The 12299-nt window shown below is 38.3% G+C and overlaps 1 protein-coding gene across 3 annotated transcripts in view; it reads left to right on the forward strand.

Annotated features, from left to right (window-relative positions):
• Positions 1-12299, forward strand: part of znf385d (zinc finger protein 385D) — a 100098-nt gene that overhangs the window by 38780 nt on the left and 49019 nt on the right. For all 3 annotated transcript variants that reach the window (XM_055047310.1, XM_055047308.1, XM_055047309.1), the window contains one exon: positions 8317-8424. In XM_055047310.1, coding sequence (XP_054903285.1) covers positions 8317-8424 — 108 coding nt within the window. The remainder of the gene's footprint in view (positions 1-8316; positions 8425-12299) is intronic.

The following is a 12299-nucleotide window of genomic DNA, read 5'->3' on the forward strand; positions in this document are numbered from 1 at the left end:
GAAAATTAAACTGGATTCCCTCCCATTGGAAAGTTGGACAATTTTAGATCCAATATGGCCGCCCTTCGCATCAACAATAGTTAGCTGAAATGTGAAAATATTTATTTTAATAGATACATTGTAAATTTATATGCAACTCTAAACTGCACAAATTAAAATATATCTTTACATAGTGAAAATTACTCTTAAATTATTAAAGAGGGACTTTAACAATGGTTATTTGGACATCACCATATTGGAATTGTATCCAACTGCGTTTTAACGCTTTTAAAGCTGCAATATGTGACTTTTATTTTAAAAATATATATATTTTCTTTACATGTTTGTTAAAACTGTGGCCATGTCGTGACAGTTTGTTATGAGACAGGTAGCCTGTGAAAAGAGCAAGCTAATCCTTCGTAGATTTAGAGACAGCTGCTGTAAACCTCCATCTCAAGCTGTTAATGTCGTTTGAAGAAATTCACCACTCCTGGTCTAAAACAGCCAATCAGAACCAAGAGGAGGAGCTTGGTGCTGTCAATCACCCTCATGTTCTCACTGCTAAACGTGCAAATGGTGGAGAAACAACTTCTTCCAGGAAAACCGTTTATTGACCATCATCGGTGGATATGCTAACTGATATTAGTCTGATTTAGCCACAACTTCTACACTGAAGAGTGTTGTCTTTCCATAGTCTCTATACTGCATTCAGTTCATACATAAGTGCTGATTTATCTCTGCTTTTCTAAATGTAATGGTTCAGCATGAACTCCCCAACTATATCCATGCCTGAAACTAACCAGCTCCACATTTTTGCAAACGCAGGAATGTTTAAGAAGAAGCGAAGTCTCTACAGCTATGAAGGTTTACATATGATTATACAAGGATTTTTCAAATAGTATGGGCTTTTCAAGTTGGAGAGCTGAAATCACAGACTGTGCTTTATGCATTAGCAGCTGATTTTCACCTCCACAAGTATAAATCTTTAAGCTATGCGTGCATATTTACATGCATAATGAAGAGGTTTGAATTGCGCAGCAGTTAAACAGCATTTTGTGTTTGGTTTTATAGATTGTAAAGCAAAATATGCTCCAGATTTAGTGGTTTAGTGTTAATAATTTACAGCAGCAACATGAACTGGAGTAAATCTGTGCAGAACAGGAAAGTAACATCAGAGGCGTTGTAGTTTTTAAAGACTAGATGAGTGAATCTTATATAAAGGAATTATTGTCTTATTGTTGGGGAATTTTCTGCAATATTGTGTAAAATTGTAACCTTTTCTTGTTTTATAGAAATTTCATTCCAAAATAAAAAAGTAAAGGCTTTAATATTTTCATTTTAGCCCTTTTGTTTTGCCATAAATCACACAGTTGTGCAGCTTTATCCAGAGAAATGACAAACCAAACCTTGTGCAAGAAGCAAAAGAAAGAGCCGCGTTTGTTTTTGACCCGTCTGTCAGGCGTCTGCGGTAAAAGTCGGCGTGTCTCAACCGCCATCTCAGCTCATCGCTGTCTTGTTCTGTCACATTATCTGGCAGCGTGGAGCGGGCAGCGGCAGCCGTGCTGAACTTTGAGATGGACAGGCCTTCTGCGGCCTGTCAGATAGCATCCAGCAAATGACCTGCTTATTCTCCAAGCGCTGTCGACACTCGGCCGCTGACAGAAACACATCAGAGGAAATCAAAGAGGAGCGGGCGAATGAAAGCAGACACTCACAGGCAGCGAGCTGGGGGAGAGGAGAGATGCATTTATTCACATCGATCAGATACCTTGAGTTTGGTTAGGCTTCCTCCAAAATAGAACTGGACAGCATGCAGCTCTGCAAGCGCACGGGCTAAAACGCAGCTTACCTTCGCTGGACAAACAGTTTCATTAGCAAACACTTTAAATGTTAGACGAAACACGTTCCATGACGTAGTTAACATAAAATCATTCTTAAATCATGAGATTTTACACTCGCACGGGAAAATAGCTGCCAACAGTTGCGCAATTACACAACTGTACATCTTTGAAAAGCATTAGTGGAGCCTCCTGCACAACCAACGATAATGCAGCAAGTGGTTTCTGAATGATAAGTGAACCAGAAAAACACTTTGCAGCAGCCATTGTACAGAGAATACTGTAGCAAAACCTGCTGACCAAACGTGCTGGAGCTATGCTCGGGTTGCTAGGTAACTGGCTTGGGCTTGGCTGGGGTTGCTAGGTAGGAGGCTAAAACCAAATCCTCCCGCCTGCTGATCTGTGACGTTTTTATATCTTTGAAACGGGTTGTTTTCCAGACGCAAACGGCTTGAACTTTTAGACTCAAATGCAAGTTGGTGGAATCAACTAACTAAAGATTTTTAAAAAATCCACGTTTGAACAGCGTATTCAGAAGCTGGATACGTTAATATTTATACCTTGAGCCACATGCACTGCTGCTGCGCCAGTTACGCAACCAATTGTTGCTAGGTAACCAACAAGCGAGGGTTAGTTGCTAGGTAACCAACAAGCGAGAGTTAGTTTCTAGGTAACCAACAAGCGAGAGTTAGTTGCTAGGTAACCAAAGAGCGAGAGTTAGTTGATTCCACCAACGCAGATAAACTGGCCGAGAGGTTGAGTGTCTACTGCAACATTGTTCTAATTGTTATTGATATTTTGCGTTTAAAAACGCCTTTCATTGGTCATAAACAAAAACAAATGTAAAGTTTTGATCAAATAAAAGTACAAAATCTCACTGGACTTTCTATTCGAGGCATTTTTCTCTCTTTCCGCAGAGCTCATGTTGGCATTTTGATGAGGTCGATTACTTTCTTGTTCTTTTTTTCCCCCCCACTCACATCAGGGTCAGACGACTTTTTCTGAGCTGCAGCGTGTCGGAGGCTCTGAACTGCCTCTTTCTGATGATGTAAAGATGTTTACGTGAGTGAAGAACCCGCTCAAATGTTGCCTTTTCTCAGACAGCAGATTACCGAGTCCTCTTTCCCCCTCTCTGATCGGCGGCAGTGGCTCTCCCGCTGCCGCTTCGGGCCACAGGCTGTTTCAAGGCAGACAGCTCATCAGGATGACTGACAAGCCTTTGCGCTGCAGCTTGACCTGCTGGGGGAAAAATTGCATATTAGAGCTCTAGGAAGTGATTTGAAAGATGACACTGAATTTAAGGCATATAATGAGAACGAGCGCTGTGCACCGCTGCAGGCTTTCAGTGTGGGCATTCGCTTGATGTGTGTGTGTGTGTGTTTTGGACTGATGTGTGTGGAGTAGATATGCGCCCTCAGCGCTTCAGCGTCTGCCATGCGAGGCTCAGTGGGTGGCTGATGAGTGTGGAACTTCCGGGAAGAATCTTTCTTTATTTCAATAAACTAAAACAAAAAAAAAAATGCTTTTACAAACGTTCGTAGATTTAGAGACATGTTCAAAGAAACATATGGATCCGTCATTTCAGCTGCTGTATTTTTCTGGAAAAGGATGACAGAGTAAAAGTGTCGATGTAGATAGAAAAAAATAACAAGAGAAAGTTTGAGATTAATTTCTGAATTTTTCTCAAAAAAAAAGGAAGCTTCTGAGCTCCACGTCAAAAAATTGTGAAAAACAAACTGAAATTTTGACATTAATTTTGGTAATGAGTTTCAAAAGTCAAAACTTTCTGAGATTAATCTCCAAATTTAGTTTTTTTTTCTCTCAAATTTTAAACTTTTCAAGCTCAAAATTTCTCAAATTCTGAGATTAATATAAAAATTTCAGAATTGTTTTGTCTTGCAAATTTTTTAATTTTGCAGTTCACAAATTTTCATGTTTATTTTTTTATTTGAAGACAGAAGGGGCCAAAGTCTTGCAAAGTATTGTGAGAAGCTTGTGGGGGGAAACCCAAAACGTTAGACCCAAGTCACGAGTCCACAACACCAACCAGGGATTTTACTTAGATTATGTTATTTGAATTTATTCAAATCTAGAAATTTCGATGCTCATGATTTTTATGAAAAGTGGGTTTGTGTGTCTGCTGTATTTTACTTTGATTATCCTTTTTGCCTAAGGATAATTGATAATTGGCTTCAGAGTACTTTGTGTCCCCAGACACATAAAGACAGAAGAAAAGATGCAGCAGGTTTGGATGCAACACGTTCCTCGTTCTTCTGAGAATTGCAGCCGTTTCCTGCAGACTCCTTGTTTCGAAACCTATGGAACAATGTACGTGTGTGAATGGAGCTTCTGAGCTACAGCAGAGCTGGAAAAAAAACATTACAGCTTTATTGGAAATTATTGATAATTCTCCACAGATAGGCAATAAAAAAATCTGATGTTTTTTCTGGATTTCGCCTTTACTTGCAGGCTCATCAATCTGGAGTTATTTCACAGCCTCTGCTCTGGGAAGAAAGGAGGAATAACATATTTCTATCCCAGTGCATGTTTCTAGTAAGAGGTCACTGATCTCTGGTCGCCCAGATGTTTTCAGCTCGCGTTAGCTCAGGTTTCCAACGAGCTGCAGAGAAAAAAGAAATTGTTTTCACGGCCAGCGATGCCGGCCAACATCGTGTGTCATCTTCTTCCTTTGGTGAGATTCACGCCACATAAGAAGCCTGTTGCGCAACAGCTTCAGGTTTTCTGTTTGTTTTTTCTTTGCGCTTCAGCAACAAAGTGTGTCAGAGCAAATCAGAGCCTCTTGCTGTGTTAATAAGATGCAGAGATTTCAGAGTTTTTGTGCAAACCAAGTGAAAGGTTTGAAGTGGCTCGCTTTAACTTTTGCAAGACAAATTTGGATTTTAAGCTGCTTTTTCTGGTAATGCAACTCACTAAAATATTTAGTAGTTTGAATCTTCTCAACTTGGAGTTTGCAAATTATGTCAATCTGTGCTAATTTGTCCTGACTGTAATCTTTTCCACTGGTTTCTGAAGTCCTTCAAAGGCTTTTTTGGGTTTTTAGACTCTTTGGTCTCGCTATTTTCCTGTTCACTTTTGCCCATTAGCTGATTCTTTATGGAGGATGTATTTTCTGCATTAAGCTGCCTAAATGTAAAATTTATGTGATTTAAAGGCACTTTTCCTTTTGCATATTGACACCTTCACTGCAAAAATGCAAAATCTTTCCAAGTATTTTGGCTTGATTCTAGTCCAAATATGCATTTGAAATAAAACAGAACTAACTTAGAAGTCATGTTTCAATAAGATAGAGGAGCTTGTTTTAAATAATAATTACTTAATATTGACAAAAAGTATCTTTTGACGGATTATTTCACTTTCTTGACATTTCTCACTTGCTGTAATTAATCTGCCAGTGAAACTAGAACTTTTTGTCAATATTAAAGAGTCATTTACTTAAAACTTTACTTTTGTCTTATTTCAAGTGTATTGAGATATTTGCACTACAAACTAGACTAAAAATACTTTGTAAAATGTTGTGTTTGTGCAGTGCATCTACAGATTGGAGCATCTCTGCAGTAGCAGCTTTAGTCCGTCTCTTAGGATGCATTCAGACCAGGTTTGTTTCATCAAACTGCTCCGTTTTGCTATGAAGTCCAGTTCATTTATGGATGTGTGAATCCAGTTGGATTCTGGTCCGTCTCAGTTCAGCTGAAGTGAACTGAGCTGCGGTTCGGATGCATATATGAATGGAAACCAGACCAGATTCAGCTCCAAAAGCGGGAAGTGGACTGTAGCACAATGCATTCTGGGTAAATACACACAAAATACATCTGCCACCTGTTGGAGTGGAAGTCTTTATTTAAGTTGGATCAATAAAGTATTATTTAATTTGAATATGAAAGAAATAGAATTTTGTTTGCCCCTCACACGTCAGAAAGTTTTTCCGTGTCGAAGCCCTCAGTTTGACCTCAGCACTTCCAGATAACTCACGTTCCTTAATTACAAAACGAACTGAGGAAATGGTTACCTGAAAATGCTTCGCTATCTTCTTATTGCTTTCTGTCTGCTTTATTGGCATCAATTATGTTGCATTTCTGAGGGACGGGAAGCTTCTGCTAATTGCTGGGCCCAGATATGGAGGCGCAAGAAACTATTTAAAACTTCTCCATTTTGCTGCATCGCCTTTTATTTCTGATCGTCATCAAAAAGGTGTAATTTGATTCCCTTAATGGTGACAATAACTCCACAAAATCACCTGTGTGCACTGGCTGACTTGGGAGTTAATCAGCATTATCTACTGTTGAGATGTAATTAGATAATATCTCTTGCTTATGTTTACTACAGAGGATCATAATCTTAATATGACTCTTATTATGTTATTAATCATATTATTAACGACTGTATTAAGACTGTGCTTTCTGTAGGCATTGTCAGGAATTCAGTGCAACTTTTTAATTTTTAAAGATTTGAATTACAAAGCCAGGAATATTTATTACAGCAGAAAGGCAGAGTTTGGGTTCAGTAACAATATCACACAAGAAAAAACCTTGAGTTTTATAAATGAAGTCATAAAAAAGATTAACTCACAACAGATTATTCTTTAAAATGAGAGCAAGTGCTTGTATTTTGAAAGAAGTCATTTTTTCTTAGCTTATTTTGTCAAAGTTTTGTTCTTTTTTAGGTCGGAAAATATTATAAATGAAAAAAGAAACTTGCTTTTCTGGGCGTTTGTACTCAATCAACAACTATTTTTGTGACATTTCATCTAATCATTTAAAATTATAACATTCTCTGCTCCAATTTTCTTCTTCCAGCAAATTTTTATTCACATTTTTTTTGTCCTCTCGTTTAAAAATGCCACAACGAATGTTTTGAGTCAATATGGGTCTGAACTTTCAGTCACATAAAGACAATTACGAAGTCGGCCTTCTATCACCTGAAGAACTTTTCCAGGATTAAAGGACTTAATGTCTGAGAAAGAAAGTAAATGCAATTGAGTAACTGTAACTAGTTCCTGCCAGCTCTGTGCAAACGCCTCCAAATAACGTCTTCTGGCGAAGTTTACCTTCTGGTTCTTTTTGGGTTTCAGTTCAGTGTAAAGTCTGAGCTGTTTCTTCAAACTAGCCAACATCATCAGACTCTGCTGAACAATTGTCAAGACTGATTAATCTTCCCACGCTGTGCCAACGCCTCTCCACTTTCTCCCGCCCTGAGGCCACTGTGAGGGTTTCCCCGAGTCAGACGGACCTGTTTGTCCTTTCAGAAAGCGAAAAGAAAACAGACAAATTAGAGTTTCACAGACGCAGGAAGCTCAAAATGCATGTAATGTCTGCGCTGCAGCGGCTCTTTTGTGTGTCGCGTGTTCTGCCGACGGACATTTTTCTTCTTCTTTTGTCAGTGAACAATGAGTCCATCCTGCTTATTATCTGTGCAGCAACAGCTTGGTATCACTTCTGCTTCATATCGTGGAGCTGCACTTCAAAATAAAACATCTGCCGAGTGTTCGGGCTCTGCTTTGGTGGATTAATGAGCGGAGAGTGGAAAAGTGAGATATGAGGTTAGGCTGGACCCGAGGTGCGACACGCCGCCTGCTAGTCGCCACGCCGCCAGCAGCGGCGAGAAGATAAATGAGCAAAGTTTGTTTTTGTCAAGGAGCTTTCTTTCTTCCCTCGAGCAGAGGTGTTCGAACATACAACTCTAACGCGTGTTTATCACTGAACAATGCTGGGTAAACGGTTCTATTATGTGGCATGACCTTTGTTTATTAAAACATTATGACTCATGTTTCCTACGAAAGTGAAGAAAACTACGGAAAGAAGAGAAACAATTAGGACTTTTTAAAAAATTATTCTCACTATTCTGACTTTAAGCATAGAATAGATTTTTCCCCCTCTGAATTAGGACTTTTTCTCAGAATTCAGATTTTAATCCCAGAGCTATGACACTTTTTTTCTCAGAACTGGCATTTTTCTCAGGATTCTGACTTTAATCTCCAACTCTTCATCTCTCGTTTCCATACATCTATGCCACAGTTGCGTTGCTTTCAGTGTCGGCAGGTTTTTTCCATCATCCTCATTAAATCAGGGAGGAAACTCTTCTTGAAAGACTTTAAAACCTCTATCTAGGAGGAAACAGGTTGAAAAATGTAATAATGTGAGAATAGAAATAGCTAAAACATTTTTTCTTTTCTATTTGCACTATTGCAGTGAAAAACACAGGCGATAAGGGAGAATCATTTGAATGATCCCCTTTAGGAGTTTTCCAGCAGCCATTACCCTACGGTCAGTAAAAACTCTCTGAAGAAGCACTTAGTCCAGTGAAAAACCCTGAATTCAGCCACCGAGGTGAAAGATTGACACACAGCTTTCCAGATCGCTGCAGGCAACTTGTTTTCTCTCCACAGCCTGGCGAGCGTCTGCATAGTCAGGTGGATTTACAAGTCAGCTTTAGCACCGTTTTAATTAGCCGGCCCGTCTGTCTGTCTGTGTCCGTCCTCCAGATGGACCCGGTGCAGAAAGCCGTCCTCCATCACACCCTCGGCATCCCTCCCACAGCCAAGAGGAAGCATGTGTCCTGCAGCGTCTGCCAGCTGAGGTTCAACTCACAGGTGAGCGACTCGAATATAAATCCTCTGCAGAATCAGATTCCACTAAGGCTTAATTTGCGGGCCGCTCGGCCCGAATCGCAGCTGCATTGAGATGCAGATCGAGTGTTCGGTGCTCTGTAGGCGATGATGCTGACTGAGCAGCAGACAAAAAAAACCTGACAGCCAGGCACTTTATGAAGTTTATGAAACGCAACTGGGAGCACTTTCATGTTTTTATGAAGTAGTAAATTACTCTGTTGCTGAAATTGCATGAGGATCAGAAGTGAATAAAGATTTTTTTTTAGACGACTTCAAAGAAATAAAACTTTTCTGCCGACACACAAACTAATCCTCACTAGATGGTTTGTGTTGTCTTGTAATTTTGTACGTTTTTGTACTTCACGTTGGGTTTCCACTGCTTCTAAAAACAGACCAACGCTAAAAAAATAAAAAAACACTCAGCTGGTTTTTAGCAAGACGTTAATTTTTTCTTTCTGGTGTCTGGAAAATACGGCGTTTGAAAAAAACCTCCCAAATGTAGCGTTACAAATTAGCAGATGCTAACTTCCACCTAGCAACCCAAGTGGAACTCTGCTCGTCACCTAGCAACCCAACTGGAACTCTGCCCGTCACCTAGCAACCCAACTGGAACTCCGCCCGTCACCTAGCAACCCAACTGGAACTCCGCCCGTCACCTAGCAACCCGAGATGAGCTCCTGCTATAATCCGCTTTTTAAATTATTCTTTTTCATTAATAGTAAGAAATTATGAAGTAAGGCAAAACTAACAAGCACATTTTCAGCAAAATGCATAATTTCATTTTAATTGATAAACTTAGTAGTTATTATTAATCAAGATATTTTTCCCAAAATGTTTTGTTTCACTGGCAGATTATTTCACTTATAACAAATAAGTTTTTCATAAATATTAAGGAATTACTGACTTAAAACAAAATATTGTACCTATGTGGTATTTTAAGTGTGTTTTCAGACAAAAATACTTGGTAATGTTTTGTTTTTTTGCAGTGTACTTTTATTAATTACCAGTATTCAAAACTTTTTTCTTCTTTATATATAAGAGAGGGATTTTTATAAAAATAATTTATCATCATTAATTAAAATCACAGTTTGGTTGGAAGTTGAAGGACTTCTTCTTTCTGTTTGTTGCCATTTCTTCATGTTTTCCCAGAACACCACAGCAGGTAGAGTTCATTAGCATATTTCCATATTCAGTATCTTCTACATGCTCGAGTATTTTAATCAAACGCTCGGCGTTCGCATTAACTCGCTAAATCTAACCAACGTTCGAGCGCCTAACCAAGCAGATGGGTTTCGATTTTCTCCTGCACCTAATTTCCATACCACTTTGGAAGTAATCAAAAAAGATTTAAAAAGAAAATCAGTGGTGGTGCATGTTGTTAAATCAGAAGCATCCCTAACTGGCAGTGTCGCGGCACCTTTCATTAAGCAGTAATCAATCCATTTTCATCGCTGAATGGGCAGGTGATTACTCAGGACGGCATTATTATGTTTTACAGAGGAAATCATATCTAAGAACTTACTGACTGTTCATCAGCTGCTCATTTTAGGCCTTCGTTGAAGAAAAAGGCTGTCAGCCGTACGAGTGGACGCCCTCAGATACTCGCCGGTAATTTTTTAAAAAAACTTATTCACTGCCAGATGGATTAGATAATTAAATTTGCCAGAGAAACGAATTGGACATAGCGTGATGTTCCTGTTCATGAGCACTTGTGTAAGAAGTAAAAGTTGGAAAGAGAAAAAAAAACAACAGCTTTTTTCTGCTTCAGTCTTAATAGTATCAGTTTTTAATAAATAACAGTTTTTTTCTTGATGTAGGAAACTGAACTCGGTTGTTTTTAGATTTTTACTTCTGAACAGCTGGAGTGTATTTTACTAGATTTTAACAATTTGTCCATTGATTTACTATCAGTATTTCAGTTCTTGTCTGGCTTTCACTTGATTTTTATAATTATTTATGTTTGCATCATCAACACTTTTAGATGTAAAGAAATCTGAGGGTTTAACGTCCATCAAAACTCACCACCCCACTTTAAACTATAAAAACACACAAACTGTTAATCCTTGATGGTCAGCATCACTCTGTAATTAAACTACCACCAATATAAGTGTATTAATGGAAGTGAACGCCAATCATTAGTTACATTTGCTCCTCATTTCTCTTTTTGTTTTTAGATATTTCAGTTATCAAAATAGATAAAAGGTGCTAAATTTGTTGAGAAAAATGTAACAATTTGAAATTAGCAGTAAATCAAATTCTTGCTCTGAAGCTTGACTGAAGTTCCATTTTTTACCGTTTCACTGCATTGAAAGCCTTAAATAAATTAAATTTATACCAATGAATGTACGTAAGCTCATTAAAGCTGCTGTAGATTCAAATAAGCTCGTAAAATCATTTAGATAAAATGTGCTTTGAGTACTAACTCACCAAAACAGCAGCCAGTTCAGTTAGTGTTTATTTTCTTACTATCCCACACACAGAATGTGGCCTGATTAAATAGTCTTAACTAAACGTGTCCGTAATGGTACTGAAGGGTTTAATGGCAGAGTTAAGTTTAAATGAAGCCATCAGTTGCACAGAGCGGGACTGTTTCCCCACTGCTGTGGCAAACAGAAGGCTTAACGTTTTTATGAAATGATTTCCTGCTATTATAGTGTCCAAATTCCTTTATTTTATCACATTGCAGCTTCAAAATATTATATTTTTACTTTTATTTGTTTATTTTGCGTTCTACAGCTAAAAAGAATACTTAATTTTTTAGTTTGATGTTTTTATGCAGTATAAAGAGACAGTGTGGTGAGATTTCTGCAGGCTAACAATATATTTCTGTATTATTTTAGTAGAAGAAGAAGCTATGAAAACGAACCACCTGTTTGGAAAAGTAATCAAGTTTTGTCTGATGCCATCATTAATACACATCAGATAATACTTTTTATGGTTAAAACGTAATCAGGTGGGTTTTTTGTCTGGATTTAAAGGACCTCAGTGTTTCGGCTGTTTTGCAGTTTTCTGGAAGTTTGTTCCAGATTTGTGGTGCTTAGGTGCTGAATGCTGCTGCTCTGTGTTTGGTTCTGGTTCTGCTTTGGGTCTGCATTCCCAGAACCAGCAGATCTTTGATGTATTGTGGTGCTAAGCCGCTCAGTGGTTTATAAACTAGCAGCAGTATTTTACAGTTTATCCTCTGAGCTACAGGGAGCCAGTGTAGAAACGTTAGAGCTGGGTGATGGGCTCCAGGTTCTGGTTTTAGTCGGGTCTCCAGCATCAGTGTTCTGGATCAGCTGCAGCTGGAGGACTGATGTCTTTAGACAGTTGCACTAATCGGTGCAACTGAAGATGAATTTCTCTAGATGTTGATGAGACATTAGTGATTTAATCCCAGAAATGTTGTTCAGGTGACAAAAGGCCGACTTTGTAACTGTGTTTATGTGGCTCTGAAGGTTCAGGCCCAGATTTGGGGCAACTAAGACCTGAGTTGGGAAGTAATTAGTTACATTTACTTATTTACTTGAGTAACTTTTATTTTTTAAATGTACTTTACTTCTTACTTTTTCTTGAGTAATTTTATTATGAAGTATTTTTCCTCTTGTGTAAAATGTCTGGATTTTCTACTCACTGAATGAAAAACAAACATGTTTTAACCCAAGACAGCTGCAGTTTTTGTTAAAGCTTCAGAAGTTTTTTATTGAAAGAAATTGATTGGGAAACATTTTATTTGCCTGATTTATATGAATTATTGTCATTTTGGTTGTTAAAACACAGAGGTTTCCACCTAACTCTATAATTTGGTCCATCTGATGGTGTAATTTTTAAATATTAAATGATTAATCAGTTACTCAGTACTTGAATAGACTGGTTAC

Source organism: Poeciliopsis prolifica, unplaced genomic scaffold (genome assembly GCF_027474105.1).
Source record: "Poeciliopsis prolifica strain line A6 unplaced genomic scaffold, Auburn_PproV2 SCAFFOLD025, whole genome shotgun sequence".
Taxonomy (NCBI): domain Eukaryota; kingdom Metazoa; phylum Chordata; class Actinopteri; order Cyprinodontiformes; family Poeciliidae; genus Poeciliopsis; species Poeciliopsis prolifica.